Genomic DNA, 21,634 nt, shown 5'->3' on the forward strand with positions numbered 1-21,634 from the left:
TTGTTTCAAAAAAAAAATGAATCCCACCACTGCTGTCATAATCCTGCATGTTATATGTTTGGTGGGATATAATTTCAGTCATTTCAGTGGAGAGAGTCAGGGCTTACAAGCAAAAGGATGCAGTTACAGATTACTTTATTTCATTTGTACAGGGAGTCTTCTTCAGGAAGAAAAAAAATTGATTCATTGAATCTTAGAATATATGAATTGGAATGGAACTTAAATGTTGTCAAGGCCCAACTCTTGCTCTCTGCAGGAATTCACTAAATTATCTATAACAGGTGATAACCATCTCTCCCTTGTTTGAAACCCCCCACTAATAGAGAGTCCATCACTCCTGCCCTCACTGTGTTATAATTTAGGCATAAAATACCTAATTATAAAATAATTATAAAATACCTAATTATAAAATACCCAATTTTATAATCCACCACTTTCCTTCTGCCAGGGTACAAGTTGACACCTTCATTTCTTCTTCATTATTTATGTATTCAGTTTAATCCCATTACATTTTAGTAAATTGGTTTTTAAATCGCCTCTAATCAGATTGTGGCCATTATCCATGGGGGTACAGCTTGCATTTGTAATATGGCTTAGAACCCTTATTGCTCTTCTTCTTACTTCTGAGTATATCTGAGGTAGGGAGGGGTCTATACATCAGATTTTCAAATAAATAAAAATAAATAGTTTCTTATCTAGACGCAAATTATTTGAAGTTCTCTGAAGTTCAGTAACTTTGCCCAGCCAAATGAATAAGTTGATGATATGGTTCCCTTCAGTGATGGGATTCAAATTTTTTTACTACCAGTTCTGTGGGAGTGGCTTGGTGGGCGTGGCAGGGGAAGGATACTGTAAAATCTCCAGTCAGAGGTGGTATTTGCCGGTTCTCTGAACTACTCAAAATTTCTGCTACCGGTTCTCCAGAACTGGTCAGAACCTGCAGAATATCATCTCTGGTTCCTTTGGTGACCCTCTGCATGTGGACTGAGGGTGAAGAAAGGAACTCTTTTCCACGGTCTTATAAAAATAACTCCCCAGCCTTTGCAAACATTTTTCATGTTTTGAATTCTTCTCTAGCCAACAAGAGCATCATAAAATATTTTATTGTTGAGAAAGGAAAAGAGAGTGCATTGTTGGAACCAATGTGTTGTGTAGAAAATAGTTCTAACTTTTTTCACCCTCTTTTTCAGAAAGACACAGAGTCACCAATGCACAAGGGAGAAAACAGGGGAATGAGTCCACATCCCCTCTGTCATATTCCTGACGTTTGTTTTCTGTTTGGGAAGATGAAGATTTGCAGCAGGGCACAATCTTTCCCTGTGAAGGCTCCCATTTTTTAATGATTATTCTGGAACAGAAAGGATCTAAATCAACGTTTTCAAACTTGACAACTTATGATGTATGGACTTCAATTCCCAGAGTTCCCCAGCCAACTTTAAGAGCTGTCAAATTTGAAAAACATTGATCTAAATAGAGATGGGAGCCTCCACAAACTGACCCTTCCTAAAGAAATTGTCTTTTGGTCATCATTCATGTTTGAAAGAAAGGAGGGCCGCTGACTCAACCTATTTTCCCCCTTGTTGAAAAAATACGGAGAGTAGACTGCCTAGTAGGATACTAGTAAAGCTGCCAAGCTTCCCTCCACACACTGGTGCTGTCCTCATCTAAAGTGTAGACAGAAAGTTGTCTTTAGAACAGGCCTGTACTTGTATGCATAAGATTAACCTCAATGTGGCAAAATGCCAGGATTCCTTAAAGCTTTGTAATTATGCTTTTTGTAACAAAAAAGGGGAGGGGGTATAAACACTAAGCAGTAAAGAGTCAGCCCACTCTGGTAGATCAGATGTTTTGCAAGAATTGTGATCAAAATCAAAATTCAGATGCATGGCAACTGGTTCATATTTATGTCCATTGCTATGTCCCAGGGTCATGTGATCACCTTTTGCGATCTTCTGACAAGCAAAGTCAATGGAGAAGCCCGATTCACTTAACAACCAGGTTTCTAACTTATCAACTGAAGGGTGATTATTATTATTAACAACAGTGGCAAGAAAAGTCATAAAATGAGGGCAAAACTCTCTTAACAAGAAGAAATTTGGGCTCAATTGTGGTAGTAAGTCGAGGACTACCTGTATTTTGTTTGCTTGATATGGAAATAACTTATGGTCACAGTTTACCAAATTGCTTAACTTGCACAGCAGCAGTTAAGAATGGTGTTTATCTGCACCATTCTTGAGAATTTGAACCTGATGTTCTCAGGCTGGATTTTATTGTACTTTAGCATTTGCTTTTTTTGTTTCCTGAATTGAAAAACCTTTAATGTCTCATGAGGGTAAAAACTTCTGGAAATATATTTCTCCCAACACTTTCTATTTAGTGGATAGTCAATCCTATTTTTTTATATTATGTACTGATTGCTTCCTGTCCTTTTTAAAAATCCTGATTTATTAGGATTCTTAAGATTGTACCTGTGCATGATTTGTCTGCTTTCTCCTCTGGCATTTGTATTTATTTATGACTGAAAAGTGAAGTAAACATAACAAGGTCAAAAGGGAAATGTCATTTCCTGCATTAACATAGATGTCAGCAATGTTAGGGTACAAGAATTTATCCTAAGGAATCTGCATTAGAATTCACACTAAACTCTTAGTGCATGCTCCTCAACAAGGAATAAAATAGGCAGTGTTGACACGTTATTAGATAAAGTTCTCTGCCACTTGGTCAAATGAGGCAGTGCCCCACACACATGAATAACAATCAGCTGAAGCATTCACACTCCGATTATGGGATGCATAATAAGGACATTGACCTTATTGACCAGCTGGCCAGCAGAGCATTTTTAAGGCTGCCCACAAACAAGAGAAGAAACCAGCATTGCAATACAGTATAAAGGCAGGGCAGTATTGGATTAGATTGAGTGATAGTAGCAGTAAAGATAAATGGGGCACTAGAAGGCATCTTCATAAAAACATAAGGGAGTTCTAAGGGGTTGCCACAAAGAAGAGGGAGTCAATATATTCTCCAAACGCACCTGAAAACAAGACAAGAAGCAATTGATGGAAACTAATCAAGGAGAGAAGCAACCTAGAACTAAGGAGAAATTTCCTGACAGTTAGAACAGTTAATCAGTGGAACAACTTGCCTCCAGAAGTTGTTAATGCTCTAACACTAGAAGTTTTTAAGAAGAAATTGAACAACCATTTGTCTGAAATGGTATAAGGTTACCTGCCTGAGCAGGACTAGAAGATTTCCAAGGTTCCTTCCAACTCTGCTATTATGTTATTCTGACATCCTCAACCATCTCAGGCTTCAGGAGCCAGGACATCATAATACCATTGGAGCTAATATTCAAGATGTAGACTTGGATAGCAGATCAGTGGGATCTGCTATCCATCTTTGACCTGGATCAAAGTAAATTAAGCCACTTTTCACCAGTGTCCTGATGTACAGACTCCACAAGACTTCACAGCAGAAGCCATGCTGTCTACAGTAGTCATGGGGTGAGAGGGTAGTCCAACTTTGGAAAAATCAGACTAAACCATGAACAAATGCATCACAAGAAGAATAAACAGCTGCTTTCATTAATTCTTTTAAAGCATTCCCTTTTGTTCTGACTCATTTTCTTCTAGATTAGGCATGGAACATGATGGCCAAGGGAATCGATGTGGGGATGAAGTGCGGATGGGAAGTATAATGGCACCACTGGTCCAGGCTGCATTCCATCGTTTCCATTGGTCTCGATGCAGCCAACAGGAACTGAACCGATACCTGCAGTGAGTACAAGGATGGAAGAGGATCCGTTCTCAAGAGTCGTATGGCACTCTTTCACAAGCTAGAAAGCATGGTGCTGAATCAGAAATTTTTCCTGCTAGAAAAAGTTATATAAGTTAAATGAAATTTGTTATCCCGGACTAATTTACTTGCTCTGAACTAAATAAGATTCACTTCAAAATAACCATTCATTGGATTGCTTTGTAAGGATGTACTGAGACTATTTTGTAAGCAGCTACATCGTTTAATTTTTCAAAATAAGCTTCTTCTCATTTCTGATTTTTTTAATCAATTTTTTTATCCTATCGTTGTTTTATTAGTTAAAATACATGTTTGTAAAATCTTTCCAGTCCCTTTAAAGTTACATTTATTAAATAACAAAACTCTGTTTTATGTTTTTAAAAGAACATTGGCAAAGAAAAGGGTCATTGATGAATCAAAGTTGTCTCTGTTACAGCATGGTGCCCTCTTTCATAGATAAAATAAGGGATATGCCCTGAATATTGTGAATGATAACTAGGATTCTTATAATTGCCACCTCTGCTTTTGTGATTTTTAAGGAGGGGTATCACTTTTGAATTCATTCATCCAAAATTTGGGTAATTCATATTGTTAGATAACCAGATTGGTCCCTGTTACTAAACTCTTGCTTAAGTAACACATGTTAGTATAATTTTTGAAATGAAAATACAATTAGATTTTTTTTTGTAGCATCAAATATGCTCCATTTGCCAAGCTTTTGTCCTTGTGTTTATTTTTTTCACTCTTATATATCCATTAGCAACATGTAAAAAAAAATAAAAAAAGAAGTGAGAATCACAGCATAAAACTGAAGAAAGGGTACAGACATAATGAAATTATTATAGCAATCATTTTTATTTAATGTAAACTGCTTCCATTAAATGCCAGTCATTTTTTTTACCAAACAGATGAGGTTAATAACAGCCAATACACTTAATATGCATATGGAAATAGTTTCATCTCTACTTATAGCCACTTCTTTTTAAATTATTCTTCTCCTCTCCAGATGACGCTCTCAAGGTATTTATTATAGAGAGAGAATTTCCTTGCAACTGAGAGTTATAACTGAGGGCTATAATAAATGTTCTCTTGTTTCAGATGCTAATTTATTAAAGTGAATGCTGGGTTTGATATACCTAAATATGAAGTGTACTTTCTGAACTCATTTCTGAGAAAGCATGTCCTTGATTATGCTTGGAGCAATCATGGACCAAAACTCAAAATGCTTAAAACCTCCCACATCCATTTGTGTGACACTGACTTTTGTCCATTGCAGTTCCTACGATTGCTTGCGTGACGATCCCTTTGACCATGATTGGCCTTCCCTTCCTCAACTACCGGGACTCCACTACTCCATGAATGAGCAGTGCCGCTTTGATTTTGGTTTGAGCTACATGATGTGTACAGCTGTGAGTATTTAATCAAACTCTGCTAGCCGTTATCCAGGGCCTTTGAAAGCACCCCTGAATAACTTTAAAAGGGGGCATCAGAAGATGGACAAAATGGCTGACAGGCACAGAGCAAAGCTTACTGGTAATCTTTGAGGTGTCTTGGAAAGTTGTGTAAACATCCTGTTTTCAAAAAACTGGAATACTAACAATTATGATGCTATAATTTTATTAGAGGGTTTTGGAAATAAAAGGTCTATGGGGAAAAAAAAAGGCTTTTATTACAATTAGTTCCCAGAATTCCAGGGATTGATTGCATAAGGGTTTCTCTTCTGCCTCATGTAGGAGGGAATTAGATGCATGTACTTAATGACCCACCATAGTTATTTAGTGAGTGCAGCTGTTAATCTGTACATGTACTATCCAAAATTTCCAAAAGCAGTTGACATGACTTATATATGCCCAGACTTCTTTCCCCCAAATCCTAAGAAATTTACAAAACAATAGTTGGATAAGAGCCTCCCCTCCCATTTAAAGCAATCTGGAAGCTGCAATGCAAAAAGTGTCATAAATTTAAAACGTTTTTGAAACAACAGTCAGAAACTGAATAAAAAACAGTAAACTAAAATTACTACTGAAAAGAAAGGTCCTTCAGATTCTGACAGGTTACTAACGGCAAAGCTGGCCACCAAATCCACGGGAAGATTGCCTAAGGCAAAGCTGGCCACCAAAGTCTTTTACTAGGTAACTTAAACTTAACACTATACTATTTTTTTCTGGCTCAGGGGCTTTCTGAGGCTCTCTGTGGTATGTAAATAATTGAAACAGAGCTTCTTGTCCCCAGCCCAATTCTGGCAATCAGGAAGACAATCTCTCCCAATTCTGGCATGGAATTAATTTGATTTTCCAGATGAAGAGCGTTCTCCACAAAACATATGGCATGTGTACACAGAGGGGGGGAGAGGGAGAGGGAGAGAGAGGGAGGAAGAGAGAGTAAGAAATGTTTTCTGTTGAGAAAAAAATGACTAGCCATGGATTTTTCATAGTCTGAACAAAATAGCCTGTTGTGATAAGTAATCTTTGTTCCATTTGATCAACTTCTTTTCTGGATGCTCTAGATATTTATAATGTTACCATAGCAGTCATGTCTAGTTTAATCCTGTAGTTATCAGTAAAATATTCTGTATCTTCAAAGCCATCAATGTCTTTCTGTCCTGATAAGGTTGATAAGTGGATAGATAAGTAGGTACCAGTAGATAAGAAACATTTTCTAGACTGTTCAGCCCCCTCAAAGTAGATAATGCATTTACAAAACTCATAAAACAAACTGATAATGGAAACAAACTACAAAATTCACATAGAGTCCAACTAAAGAATAGTTAGTTGGGAGCAAAGGTGGTATTCAACAGGTTCTGACCACTTCTGGAGAACTGATAGCAGAAATTTTGAGTAGTTCGGAGAACTGGCAAATACCCGCTCTGACCAGAGATTTTACAATATCCTTCCCCTGCCATGCCCACTAAGCCCATCCACAGAACCAGTAGTAAAAAAATTTGAATCCCACCACTGGTTGAGAGGGTCCAATTCAAATAACAGCAAAATGGGAGCTGTTATCAGGATACTTGTAGATCTGTGTCCAGCACCACCCTTTTCTTTGTTCAGCCCTAACTGTCCTCTATATTCAAGGGTAGTCCGCCGTAATGTATTCTAATTGCCAACAGAAATTTAATTGCATAGAAGCTTTGAAGAAGCCATTAGTAATATAAATACTTTTTCTAGTTCCGCACCTTTGATCCTTGCAAGCAGCTGTGGTGCAGTCATCCTGATAACCCCTACTTCTGCAAAACAAAGAAAGGACCTCCGTTGGATGGAACTATGTGTGCTCCTGGAAAAGTAAGAAACTTTGACTCATGTCTCAGATAGAAAAAGATGAGGGGTTGGGGAAAGGGAGGGAGGGAGGGAGGGAGAGGGAGAGAGAGGGAGAGGGAGAGAGAGAGAGAGAGAGAGAGAGAGAGAGAGAGAGAGAGAGATTAATATGCTCTTCAGGTTTAATGGGAAGCTACAGTATCTCCATCAAAAAGAGTTAAAAGATCAGGGAGTAAAAGGACAGAGGAGTTTAAAATATTTGCTTAATAATGTATATCTGGGTAAACATGACCATAACTAAAATATGGCCTGCAGGAAACTAGGAGTTTAACTATTTAAAATGAATGTTTTGAATTCCCAGAAAAATTGGAAGAACTTTGACCTTTGTTTACCAACACTATATGTAGTGGACAAAAATCTGCCTCTCGGTATGTCTAAAGCCCCATTCACCACTTTACAGATGCATAAAATTCTATCTTCTATGTTTTGCATAGGCATAAAGTATCAAAAATCCCATTCAGCTCTATCAGTCATTTTACTTTTATGAATAGCCTTTCCCCATTATTAGTGCATTAAACCCAAGCAATTAAAGGAACAGTGCTTGATCATTTCCTTAATCTGTTGCTAGACCTGAACTAACCCTCCTGTTTAGCCTTGCCAGATAGACCACACAGGAAGCAGGACCTGATATGCTAATTCTGCTTTATGGTAAAGTTTACATTAAGAGGATTTTGCGAGTCTGAAAGTTCAATTTTCCTGCTGTCTTCTTTATAGCCCAAAAAACTAGGATGGGTCCCTTCTGATCCTCTTGCCTCACCCATTGTCCAGCTGGGGGATATGCTGTCTCTTATTTGACCATTTGCTAGACAGCACCCCTTCAACCCCTTTCCCAAGTTCTTTCTCACAATGCCATTATACCAGAGGCGGTATTCAGCAGGTCCTGACCAGTTCTGGAGAACCAGTAGTGGAAAATTCAAGTAGTTCAGAGAACCAGCAAATACCGGCCGGTATCTGACTGGCCCCGCCCCCATCTATTCTCTGACCTCCCGAGTCCCAGCTGATTGGCTGGGTCTTCTTTTGTTGCCCTGCACAGGAGAATGGAGCTGGAAAGCAGGTTAGTAGAGTGGGGAGGGAATGGAGATTTTACAGTATCTTTCCCCTGGAGTGGGGTGGGAATGGAGATATTACAGTACCCTTCCCCTGCCATGCCACCAAGCCACACCCACCCACCAAACCACACCCACAGAACCAGTAGTAAAATAATTTGAATCCCACCACTGCATTATACTGCTGACTCAATGGGTAGATCTTATCTGGTTTTGTTTTCATCCAAATGCCTATCAGTTGAATTGCCTGCAGGTAAAGCAAGGATGAAATCTGGAAAATTGAGGATCTTCAGCTCTGAAGCAAATTTGGGGTTCCACTGGGGACAGCAGAAATGGAAATGAAGGTCCCATTGTGTCAGTTCTAAAATAACCCTTTTATTAAATAATTTAATAAGAGTATTCCAAATACTTCTGAACTCTACAGCAAAGCTTTATTCTTTTTCCACAATATACCCATTAGCAGTCATGCAGATTAATAAAAGAGTCTCATGGTTTATTAAGACCCTCAAGAAGAAGAAATAAATAGAAGTAATGAGGGTAATAAAAGCAAAAATAGCAATGCAGCATTTCCTTTTGTGGGGAAATGTATTTATTGCTATTGTAGAGCACAAAATTGTTATTTCAGATAACAACATTATGGCCATTTTCAAAAATATGCTAAAGGCAAAACTATGATTATGCCAAAGAGAAAAGTTTACTGGAGCAAATTTAAATTATCAGTATAAGATTACCAATCTCATCTTGGAGGGCTCTTTAACTTTTCATGTATGTGATTTTTTACATGCCTGAGTGCATGCATTTTTAATGGTGTTATTAGCTGTTGAATAAATGGAGGGATGGGAAGGAGAAGAGGGAAAACAAGAGAAGGAAAACCCATCAAGATGGGAAATGGTGCTCCCCTTGCAAGTGTGCCTTTCGTTTGATGCAAAGCCCCTGTAAACTGAAAATATGTGTTGATTCATTTGTTCCCTAGCTCAGTCAGAATGGGCTGGGGGGAAAGATCAAGCTAGCTTTTGGAAAATAACTCAGCTTATATTCAGGTCAACTTTGTTTTCCCTCTAGAGGTAATGCAAGCCCCTTCATTCAATTGGCTCCCCAGCTATTTCTTCCTACATTGATTCATTTACTTTCTCTCTCTCTCTCTTTTTTTTTTGCTTTCCTTCTCATTTATTGGACTGGCATTCTAGTTCCAGGAACAGCAAGGCACTAAGAGTGGGAGAATCTGTCTGTTTTCTTATCTTAATTGAATTGAGAGGTATCTCCTAAAAATCTGCATAGACTTAATAGTCTTAATAGATTTGCTGAGTAAATCAAGAATGCTTTATCCAAATGGAATCTGCCTGTCTGGTCTGAGCAACTCCCATTGAGAATTCTTCCTTCCTTCCTTCCCTCCCTCCCAACTCCCTGTAAAAACAAAATGTGCATGGGATATTGCCTAGGCAACGGGCCTTGTCTATGGAAGCCCCGACACTGTGGAATACACTTTTCCCACAAACACATTTAACCTCCATATTCCTTGCATTTCTCATACTGGAAAAATCTCTATTTATCCTAACATGATTAAGTTGATGGTAGAATTTTTATGATTTGTTTTAGGTTGATTATATGATTTGTTCCCAGTTGTTAAATGGTTTATATGGTTTATAAATCATATCAATTATTTAGTTGATTGTAGAATTTTTATAATTTGTTCTGGATTGGATTTATGTTTTGTGCTTTGAAGTTTACTGCTGAGCCTGTAAGGACTGGGACAGCCAGCAAATACTACTTACATAGTACCAAATTATGGCTCAATATTAATATCAGTGTATTTTTTACACCTATTGGTTAAATAAATCCTGATGGAAATTAAATTAGTCTTTATTTTTTAAGAGAAAGATTCCAACAATTGACATATAGAATATTTTCAGTAAGAAATAATGGTATCGTCAGCTGTACCATTAGGCAGAAGGGAAGACATATTGGGTACAGGCCCTGACCTTTCAACCTCTTGATTTGGATTTTCTGCTAGGAACAGCTCCTTCCCTAAAGCAAACATAGAGCTTTCTTAAGCAGCTTGTTACCCTATTGAGAGCTCTGTGTGATAATCATCACTTCAGTTTGAAGGTGGCTGCTGCAAACCCTGATTACTGCAGACAGTTTTCAATGCATCTCTCTGAGGGTGTTCTCAGAATGAGAACTATTAGCACCCCTGGTTGGTTGTCTGTCAGGTGAAAGGAAATTGCTAATGCTTCAGTTATTAAGGAAAGAGCGCAAGTAGGGATGGAAACTAATCAAGGAGAGAAGCAACCTGGAATTAAGGAGAAACTTCCTAACAATGAGAACCATTAACCAGTGGAATAGCTTGCTGTCAGAAGTTGTGGGTGCTTCATCACTAGAGTTTTTAAAGAAGAGACTGGAACAGTCACTTGTCTGAAATGGACAGGGCAGGGCTGTCAAACTCCCGGCCTGCAGGCTGGCTGCATCAGGTGTTGGCCATGCCTATGTCCGGTTTAGCAAAGGGGGGAAAGTCCCGATACATCACATGAGGCAGCCATGACAATGTGAGTTTGACACCCTTGGTATAGGGTTTCCTGCTTGAGCAGGGGGTTGGACTAGAAGACCTCTAAAGCCCCTTTCAGCTCTATTCTGATTGATCGACATGAAAGAGAATGTTGGGTAGAAAGTATATGAAAGAATATTTTATTAATAATGTAATTTTTTTATTATTAACCTGTAGATGCCTCTGATAGAGTAGCCTTCAGATGAACTTTCCATTGTTTGTTATAATGGCTTAGATAAAAATTCTTAAGAAGAATAAAAGTCCAACAGTATTGCCTCTTCCTTTACCATTTCTGGTGTCCTTTCCTTTTTCTTTAAAGTTCTTTATGTTTGCACAGATATTAAAATATTTAAGAATTCTTGTGATGCTTTTATCCTATTCAATTTCAGTTTCTCTGCAGGTTTTTTGTGTTATCTGCTACAATTTATTTGCAGGTGTTCCCATCTTTTACATATTTACTTTTTGATGCCTTTTAACCTTTATTTATGTTTAAGACATATGAATAAACTTCATTTCTACCCTTAAATTTACATATTAAACAATCAATCAGCCTGTTAGTAAATATTTAAACATTTTGCTGTCAGGTGAGTTTTACCACTATTAGCCCTAATGCACTATTATGTATTAGGCTTCCTGCTATCTCTCATCACACCAGTCTCCAGGAAAACATTATCCCACATTATCTTTTCTCTTACAAAGAATGGAATCTCTAGACTCAATTTACTTCTATTCAATTATTGCAAATACTTAAGTAAATTTCATGAGATTACTTATGATTTTACAAGTCAGTAGCCTCACAGAGATCTATGCTTCACTATTAATCCAATTCTTCCCGAAAATTTTCAAAGTAGAAGTAGTAGAAGTAGAAAGAACAGAAAAAAATGCAGTTTTTTTTCCTTTTCTATTCAGTCGCAGTTTAATATAATGTGATAAGCTTATACATGCACTAAACGGTATGTTAATTGTAATGGCTTCTTTGATATTAGAGCTACATATGGAATCATGTAAATTAGTAACAAATAAAGATCACCTTAGGTTTATGGCAAATGGCAACAAGGTTGTTTCTATTTTTGCTTGTAGATCAGTATCAGATCTCTTGGCAAAGATCTACTTCTTATCATTTGAAATATATTATAAGTAATATAATATATTTATATTACTTATATTTCAAATTATAAGATATAATTTGATTATTTAATATAAGTAATATGTAATTTATGTAAAGCTGAAAAATAATTCTTTTCCAAATTATATCATTTCAGATTGAAGGGTGATGATTTACCTAGTTTGAGTGAGCTTCCTTACGAAATAGTTCCTTGCATACCAAAAATTATAATGTAGGGACAAATGGTCAAATTAAATTTGCTTTCTATCTGACCCCTGGTCTCTTTGTAATAAACTTAACTTTTATTCAGTATATAACGAAACACAGTTTTTTTTCCCACTTCAATGAGAAATAGTCCAAACTATTTTGACCAACCAATTTGAGTAGTTTCCTGACAAAAAGTTTTAAAGCAAGAGTTCTTAGACCTTCTAGTTCTATATTCCATAGAAATAAAAACCCAATTACAGAACAGTGGGAGCAGAGGTGGTATTCAGCAGATTCTGACCAGTTCTGGAGAACCAGTAGCAGAAATTTTGATTAGTTTGGAGAGGTGGTATTTGGCAAATACCACCTCTGACTCACCCTGCCCCCCTCTATTCTCTGCCTCCTGAGTCCCAGCTGATCAGCCGGGTCTTCTTTTGTTGCCCTGCACAGGAGAACGTAGTTGAAAAGCAGATTAGTGGGGTGGGGAGGGAATGGGGATTTTGCAGTATCCTTCTCCTGGAGTGGGGTGGGAATGGAGATTTTACAGTAACCTTCCCCTGGAGTGCAGTGGGAATGGAGATTTTACAGTGTCCTTCTCCTGCCATGCCCAGCAAGCCATGCCCACAGAACCGGGAGTAAAAAAAATTGAATCCCACCACTGAGTGGGAGCAGATGGAAAATTGTAATGAAAAGAAACAATCAGATTTGATGTGGTAAAGAAGAAAAGTAATTGATTGCTTTTAACAAAAAAACCCACAATCCTTTAAACTCCCTCCCCCACACCGTCAAGTGATTTGCCTCTAAATTCTTCTCTCAACCAATGGGAGGCAAATAACCAAAAACCTATACTGTAGTGGCTGTGGACATACAGTTGAGAAATGCTCTTCTAAAGGATTTTTCACAATTTTAAAAATTATCAGGATCCTATTTGGTGGGTTGAATGACCAAATTTTAATGGGAGAGATTGAAAGAACAAGTGACAGTGAGTTCTAAATTCCCTTGGGTATGAAAGCATGAATGACTTAGCATGACTTTGGGCTAATTGCTCTCTCTCAATCCAGTCTTTCTCAGAATGTTGCCAATATGGGGAAAATAGGAGACAAAAATATTAGATATGTTTGCCACCTTGAATGTTATATATACTGTATATAAATGAAAAGGTGGCTTGAAAACATAATAACATCATTTATTGTTAGTCTAAGGCTTCCATTCCAGAGGTGGTATTCAGCAGGTTCTGACCAGCTCTGGAGAACCAGTAGCAAAAATTTTGAGTAGTTTGGCAAATACCACCTCTGACTGGAGATTTTATAGCATCCTTCCCCTGCCACACCCACAGAACCGATAGTAAAAAAAAATCTGAATCCCACCACTGTTCCATTCCTAGCTCTGTAGGCTGTTACCAGTACTATTCCTTTGTATGTGTGACATCAAATGAATTTCAGTCCTTGGATCACTTTATTCATTTAAAAAAAATACATCTCTTCATACTCTACATAAACGACCTCTGTGATCATATTAAGAGCAATTGCGTTCTCTTCGCTGATGATGTAAAGCTGTTCAATACCACAGACAATACTGCTACCCTACAAAAAGATCTTGACTATGTATCAGAGTGGTCAAACAAATGGCAACTTCAAATCTCAACAAATAAATGCTCTGTCTTACATATTGGCAAAAAAAATCAGAAAATAAAATACAAGCTGAATAGTCAAGATCTTGTTGATGACTCAAGCTCTGTAAAGGACCTTGGAATACTCACCTCTAATGATCTAAGTGCTAGAGCCCACTGCAACTACATAGCCAAAAAGGCATTAAGAGTTGTTAACCTAATCCTACGTAGCTTTTTCTCTGGTAATATCACACTACTAACCAGAGCATACAAAACATTTGCTAGACCAATACTCGAATACAGTTCATCAGTCTGGAACCCACACTACGTATCTGATATTAGCACAATTGAGAAAGTCCAGAAATATTTCACAAGAAGAGTTCTCCACTCCTCTACTCGCTGTAGAATACCTTATGCCACCAGACTTGAAATTCTAGAACTTGAAAACCTTGAATTACGCCGTCTTCGGTCTGACTTAAGCATGGTATATAAAATCATACATTGCAATGTCCTACCTGTCAATGAATACTTCAGCTTCAACCATAACAACACAAGAGCACACAATAGATACAAACTCAAAGTAAACCGCACCAAACTTGATTGCAGGAAATACGACTTCAGCAATAGAGTGGTTAATGTCTGGAATACTCTACCCGACTCTGTAGTTTCTTCCCCAAACCCCAAAAACTTTAACCTTAGACTGTCTACTATTGACCTCACCCCTTTCCTAAGAGGCCTGTAGGGGGGTGCATAAGCGCACCAACGTGCCTACCGTCCCTGTCCTATTGTTTCTCTTATTCTTTTATTTTTCTTATATGTACCCATTTCATGTATTCACAACTATGTATACATTTATACTTATTATCTTGTAAACAATTGGCAAATCAAATAAATAAATAAATAAATAAATAAATTCACACAGAGGCTTTATATCCTAGACAGTAATCAGAAAGCATATTATTGCTAAAAAAGAGTCTATTGATAAGAAGATTGATAGGGAGACAACCATCTTTCCAGAGCTATATGAAAACAGTTTTGATTTGAGCAGGAAATAAAATAAAAATAAAATACAGGCTGAATAGTCAAGACCTTGTTGATGATCCAAACTCTGTCAAGGATCTTGGAGTACTCATCTCTAATGACCTAAGTGCTAGAGCCCACTGTAACTACATAGGCAAAAAGGTGTTAAGAGTTGTTAACCTAATCTTACATAGCTTTTTCTCTGGTAATATTACACTAATAACTAAAGCTTACAAAACATTTGCTAGACCAATACTCGAATACAGCTCATCAGTCTGGAACCCACATTCCATATCTGATATTAACACAGTTGAGAAAGTCCAGAAATATTTCACAAGAAGAGTTCTCCACTCCTCTACTCGTTGCAGAATACCTTATGCCACCAGACTCGAAATTCTAGACCTAGAAAACCTAGAACTACACTGCCTTCGATCCGATCTAAGTATAGTATTAAAATCGTACATTGCAATGTCCTACCTGTCAATGAATACTTCAACTTCAACCATAACAACACAAGAGCAAACAATAGATACAAACTCAAAGTAAACCGCACCAAACTTGATTGCAGGAAATACGACTTCAGCAACAGAGTGGTCAATGTCTGAAATACTCTACCTGACTCTGTGGTTTCTTCCCCAAACCCCAAAAACTTTAACCTTAGACTGTCTACTATTGACCTCACCCCTTTCCTAAGGGGTCTGTAGGGGGCGTGCATTAGCGCACCAACGTGCCTACCGTCCCTGTCCTATTGTTTCTTTTCTTTTTTTCTTTTTCTTATATGTATCCATGTATTCATAACTATGTTTTTACTTATACCTATTATCTTGTAAACAATTGACAAAATAAATAAAATAAAACAATGAGTAACAAACATGCTTTCTACACAGTTGCCAGACCCAAACATTAACTCTCTTTTTACTGATGCATTTTTTATTAATGTTAAGTGCTCCTTCAGCTATTAATTCAGTTATGGTAAATAGCGATCATTCATTTTCAAGTATTCTGAATGTTTATAAAAACAAGTTCCATCGCCCTCCATTAAGTTCATGAAAAAATAAAATAGCTCTCTGCTTCAACATTGTCAGATGTTTTACTTGGAACAATGTTAGTGAAACAGAACAGAATGATAACCAATTAAATGTGTGATTTAAGAAAAACAACAATTCCTCCTCTCCCATCTACAAACACGTAATTATTGTGATTTCATATCCCTATTCCCAGTACCCTTTAGTAAAATGCACGCCAGTCTGAGCATGGCTGACATGTTAAGAAAATACCTTGGCTTAGCAACAGCTGAGGAAATTAAGTGCCAGAAAAGCACTTTTTTTGTGTCAATTTTGTTTAGTTTGCTTTAGCTAGCAGAAGCCTTCACTGAATGCTTCCCATCCATAAATTCTGGAATGGGGTAACTGAATTCCATATTTATCAGCAGTCAAATTATGTAAATAATGGAGATAAAAAAATATCCCTAAAAGAATGGAGTGTTTCGTCCAAACAATTCCCTAAGATTATGGGACAGGGAGATTTGTTTATTTGCTTTGACTGCTTTTCTCCATCATTATGCTGAAACTAGGGCAAAAACTACATCATCTTCTTGACTGACCAGAAGATTCTGTAATGTAGCTGGATAACATCTGGCCAGAAAATCTTTTGGTGTGTGGATATTTCTGGAGAGGCTGATTATAGAAGAATCAATATACTGTATGCTTAAATATGGGAGAAATTCATACAATGTTTTTGTCCTGATCTGAGGCCAACAGGCTGTTCCAAAAGGACAAGTCCACATGCTATTACCTGCATCTAAGTTAATAATTCTAACAATTTCCAGAGAATTCTGCTGGGGGCAGCTTTTTCAGTTGGCATAGTTGATGCTTCTTTCCTTATGATGCATTGAGTTGAGCTGAGTGGTTGACACAATCATTCTGAAGACGTGTTGTGGTTCGCCGGCAGCCTGTGCAGATGGCAGCAGAGTTGGACAGTGGGGAAGAACAGGGACCAGTCCGGGAGTCTGGGGAGGACTCAGATGAGGGTCCTGCATCCGATACAGAGATGGGACCAGGAACATCTGGAAGTTATGTGCTGACTCTGGAGCCTCCAGAGTCTGGCAGCAGTGAGGCAGAGGAACAAGGGGAGCCTGTTCCCAGTGTGCATGTGTGCAGAGCTGCCAGAAGGTAAGACCAGCAAAGACAGAAGGGGTGACTTGGGATTAAGGCTTGGAGGTGATTGCCCCTCCCATAAGGTATAAAGGAAGTGCAAAGGTAGGAAAACCTTTGCAGGAAGCAACGTCGTTCGCTCTAATCAGTTTGGACTCTGAAAGCTCCGTGGTGAATTTGTTCTGTTTGGTTTTGGAAAAACTAATTGGGACTTTAGTCATTGGCAGTACTTCAAGTAAGATAAGGTGCATTCTTATCAGACGTCCCTCAAAGAACTTTGGCAGATGTTCCTGGGACTAATTATAACCGGGCGATGCTGCAAATCACCAATGACGAAATGATAAAGAAGAGATAACTGGTTGAGTCAAGGAGATTTTATTTCACTCCTTGAGAAAGAGATAGCAATCAGGTTTTTACTAGAGAAATTTAATCTTAATCCAGAAGTGCAGGATAATTACTGACTGATTTTATTGCATTTGCTTCATGGACAAAATGCTTAGCTAGATACAATAATTATCAACGAGCAATGTGATGAATTTGATTTCCTAAATCCTTTTCAGTCTGCTAAGAACCTGATTTTGGGATGACATTTTCTTCACTTACTTCTCAGAAAGTAAGCTGTTTCTTTACTTCTTTCTGAAAGTGAACTCTTCCATTAGCAAAATGGAAAAGACTGTTACCTTCATTGGCATGTTCTTCTCAAAAAGAAAGAGAACATTTCTTTTGCAGGTAAAGAAACAATTGGACTGTTGTATCGCTCAGTTGCTCTCAGAATAGACAGCTCTGTGCCTCAAGCTTTGGACCACTTCACACATTGCAATGGAAGCTCACTTGATCTTACCATATATGTAAGGTCAGTTCATTGAAAAGTATATCTTAATAATGTGGTACTCTTTTTTGTCACATTCACATGCCACATGCAGATGTTTGTTTATATTTTTATTTATTTTTTATTTATTTATTTTTGACAATTGCTTACAAGGTAATAGGTATAAGTAAAAACATAGTTATGAATACATGGATACATATATAGAAAAATAAAAAAATAAAAGAAACAATAGGACAGGGGCGTTGGTGCACTAATGCACGCCCCCTACAGACCCCTAAGGAAAGGGGTGAGGTCAATAGTAGACAGTCTAAGGTTAAAGGTTTGGGGGTTTGGGGAAGAAACCACAGAGTCAGGTAGAGTATTCCAGACATTGACCACTCTGTTGCTGAAGTCGTATTTCCTGCAATCAAGTTTGGTGCGATTAACCTTGAGTTTGTATCTATTGTTTGCTCTTGTGTTGTTATGGTTGAAGTTGAAGTATTCATTGACAGGTAGGACATTGTAATGTATGATTTTAATACTATACTTAGATCGGATCGAAGGCAGAGTAGTTCTAGGTTTTCTAGGTCTAGAATTTTGAGTCTGGTGGCATAAGGTATTCTGCAATGAGTAGAGGAGTGGAGAACTCTTCTTATGAAATGTTTCTGGACTTTCTCAACTGTGTTAGTATCAGATATGTAATGTGGGTTCCAGACTGATGAGCTGTATTCGAGTATTAGTCTAGCAAATGTTTTGTATGCTCTAATTATTAGTGTAATATTACCAGAGAAAAAGCTATGTAAGATTAGGTTAACAACTCTTAATGCCTTTTTGGCTATGTAGTTACAGTGGGCTCCAGCACTTAGGTCATTAGAGATGAGTACTCCAAGATCCTTGACAGAGTTTGGATCATCAACAAGGTCTTGACTATTCAGCCTGTATTTTATTTTCTGATTATTATTTTTTGCCAATATGTAGGACAGAGCATTTATTTGTTGAGATTTGAAGTTGCCATTTGTTTGATCATTCTGATACATAGTCAAGGTCTTTTTGAAGGGTAGCAGTAGTTTTTTCCCTGAAACCAAATTGTTTATTAGAGAGTGGGTTGTTTGTTTCTAAGTGGAGGATGATGGATTGGTTAATAATTGATTCCATGACTTTACAGGTGACGCAGCCTAAAGGGATTGGTCTGTAATTTTCAACTAGGCTGGGATCTCCCTTTTTGAAGATGGGGATGACGTGGCTTGTGACCATAGTTTTGGCAAGGAGCTGGTCCTGAAAGATTTTTCAAAGATTATACTTAGAGGTTTGGCTATGGCAGTGGATACCTTTTTTAAGAAGTAGGCACATATTCCGTCCGGTCCAATAGATAGAGTTGGTTTTAGATTGCGCAGTGCTTTTTCAACGTTGTCTTCTGTAAAATCGATATGTATTAGATAATTGTAGTTGTCTGTGGTTCGACTAGGAAATACTGGGCATGATCCATTGCTGTTTAGAAATACTGAGCCAAAGAATATGTTAAAGAGGTTGGCTTTAATAGTGTCATCATTGTAGTCTTTACCATTAGGTCCTTTCAGGGGTGGGATGGACCTTGAGTCTTTTAGTTTGTTGTTTACAAAATTGTAGAAAGCGCGGGTGGAATTGGTGCGTGGAAGGTTTTCTTCTTGTTTAATGTGATAATTGCTGCATTCAGTTTTTATCTGGTGGCATAAATTTTTGTATTGGCTTTTGAAGTTGGCAACGTGACCAGATTTGTTTTTCCACCAAAGTGATTTATTGTTGGATTGAAGCTTCCTTATTGTTATGGGTAATTTGTTTTTTCTGGTTTTGGGAGTTGTTAATGGTACATATAGTTTGATGACTCTTTTGACTTCAAGTAAAAATATGTTGTAATGGTCTTCTGCAGTATTGCATCCAGAGAATAGAAATTGCCAATCAAGGGATGAGAGATCATTGTTTATAAGATCATAGTTGCCTTTTTTGAAGTTATAATTGGGGATTCCATCATTGTGATGATTTTTGTGTGGACGTATGTTGAGACGAAAGTCAATCATATTGTGGTCACTGTTGGAAAAGGGTTCTTTAATTTGTATTCCGTAAATTGAATTCAAACTACTGCAGAAGATGAGATTGAGACAGTTAAGTCTAGTGTTGTTGATTACTAGTTGTTCTAGTCCCAAATTTGTTACTGCATTGTAGAAGGTTGCATGTATGGGTTCAGTTGTACATTCGTTAAGGGTCCAGTTAATATGAGGTAGATTGAAGTCACCAAGAAAGATAAAAGCATGTTAGTAGTGTATTTAGCTTGTTTGCATGTTCGATGTCATAATCAGGGGCTCTGTAACATAGTAAGAACCGAAATGTGATATTTAAGGACAGTTCACAGACGATGCTCTCAGGAAGAGCATGCTCCTGGGTAACTTTGATGTTTTTTAGATGTAGGGACTTTTTATAGAAGATAGCAACACCACCTCCTCAACAGATTTCACGATCTGATCGGTAAACATGATAGTCTGTTACTGTGGTAATGGAGTCAGGGAGAGATGTGTTGAGCCATGTTTCACAGACAAATATAATGTCAAATTTAGCCGTATTTAGTAAGAGGAGAAATTCAGGTATTTTATTTACAAGGCTTCTTGCATTGAGTAGCTTGCATTTAAGGCCAGTTGTGGTTGGAATAGAGGTAGTTAGGGGCATGTGTGCCTGGTTTTGAGTGATGTTGGATTGGATGGGGTGGGGTTGGATGCGGAGTTGCGGGTTGTGTGACTTTCTTTTGATGCAATCAGCTCTGTAGTCAATGTATAGGTCCTTTACTCCATTGTCTAGACGGTTTTTGAGTTCTGCATGGAGTTCACGGGAGCAGATTCTTTGCAGTGTGGATAAGTCTGGTCTTGAGTGAAGTTTTTTGTGGTTGGGATTGGTTTTTGCAATGGCATTTATTGTATGAATGAATATGCATTTGCTGGACTCATTTTTGCATACAACTCTACAAAATCTTGGGGCCACAGAGCCCCAAATATATCACACTATATTTTAGAAATATGAAGTAGATTCAGTGAAATCCAATTTGAAACTAAGACTGAGCCAAAAAGATTCTGAAATTATCTTCTTAAAAATGAGGAATCTTCCAAAATGGCTTGAATTAATCTAAATCCTCCTGAAGCACTGCTAGCAATTTATAAATTCAGAGGATTGTCCAGAGTATTATATATTTCTCATTGTGCTCTTCGTATAAATATAAACCACTGGATGTAGTTTTGCAACTGGCATTTCTACTTTTAAATTGCAGAGAATTATTTTGCCATCACTCTCAGTGATAATGCTTTAGAGGATGGACCCAGGGACTTATACATCACTGAATCCCCTCAGCATTGAATTACTCTTTGCTATTCTATAACCTGTATGAATTTTCCAAAACCCATAGAAATTTTGGCTTGTAGAGAACATTTTTTGCTTGTGTGTTTTTCCTAAACTTTTCCTTCTGTACCAATCTGTTTCCTATTCCCCCCTCCATTTCTTTCATCAAATATATGGCAGTTATCAAGCAGGTAAAACGTTGGGAAAGAAGAAATAAGGGAAACATTAGTTTTGAATTTCACAATTGAAATCAAGTTCATGATCATCAAAGGAAACTCACTTTAAGTTCAGTATCTAAAATTATCTTGCTTTCATCCTTGCAGGAACTATTCTGAGTTGTGTTGGGAGCAATAACATTAAGGGTGAGCTCAATCTATAATCCATCCAACATCTGATTCATTACAGAAGAAAGGAATTGTGGCCAGAGGCAAAGGAACAGCATAATTCTTTCTCTCTTCTCCACTGGATTTCTATGTAGATTCTCTTCTACCCCTTTTAGTTTAATTTCTCCACACAATAGTTACAGAATTACATATAAGCATTCCATAAAGGAAATTAAACAGGGGATATTTATTTTGCCAAAGACAATCTTCACAGTCCAGATGATTTCCCTCTGAGAAAGCTGACCTCAGCTTCTCCCAGACATGAAACAGATGGATAAATATGTGCTGTGTTAGTCACCAC

At 37.6% G+C, this 21,634-nt stretch overlaps 1 protein-coding gene across 2 annotated transcripts in view; it reads left to right on the forward strand.

The window, feature by feature from the left end:
* Window positions 1-21,634, forward strand: part of ADAMTS2 (ADAM metallopeptidase with thrombospondin type 1 motif 2) — a 305,104-nt gene that overhangs the window by 238,123 nt on the left and 45,347 nt on the right. For both annotated transcript variants that reach the window (XM_087955238.1, XM_087955239.1), the window contains exons 8-10: window positions 3,630-3,773; window positions 5,069-5,201; window positions 6,960-7,073. In XM_087955238.1, the coding sequence (XP_087811364.1) occupies window positions 3,630-3,773; window positions 5,069-5,201; window positions 6,960-7,073 (391 nt within the window). The remainder of the gene's footprint in view (window positions 1-3,629; window positions 3,774-5,068; window positions 5,202-6,959; window positions 7,074-21,634) is intronic.

This window comes from Notechis scutatus, chromosome 2 (genome assembly GCF_049901735.1).
Source record: "Notechis scutatus isolate UNSWTSFEM ecotype Mainland chromosome 2, rNotScu1.2, whole genome shotgun sequence".
Lineage (NCBI taxonomy): Eukaryota > Metazoa > Chordata > Lepidosauria > Squamata > Elapidae > Notechis > Notechis scutatus.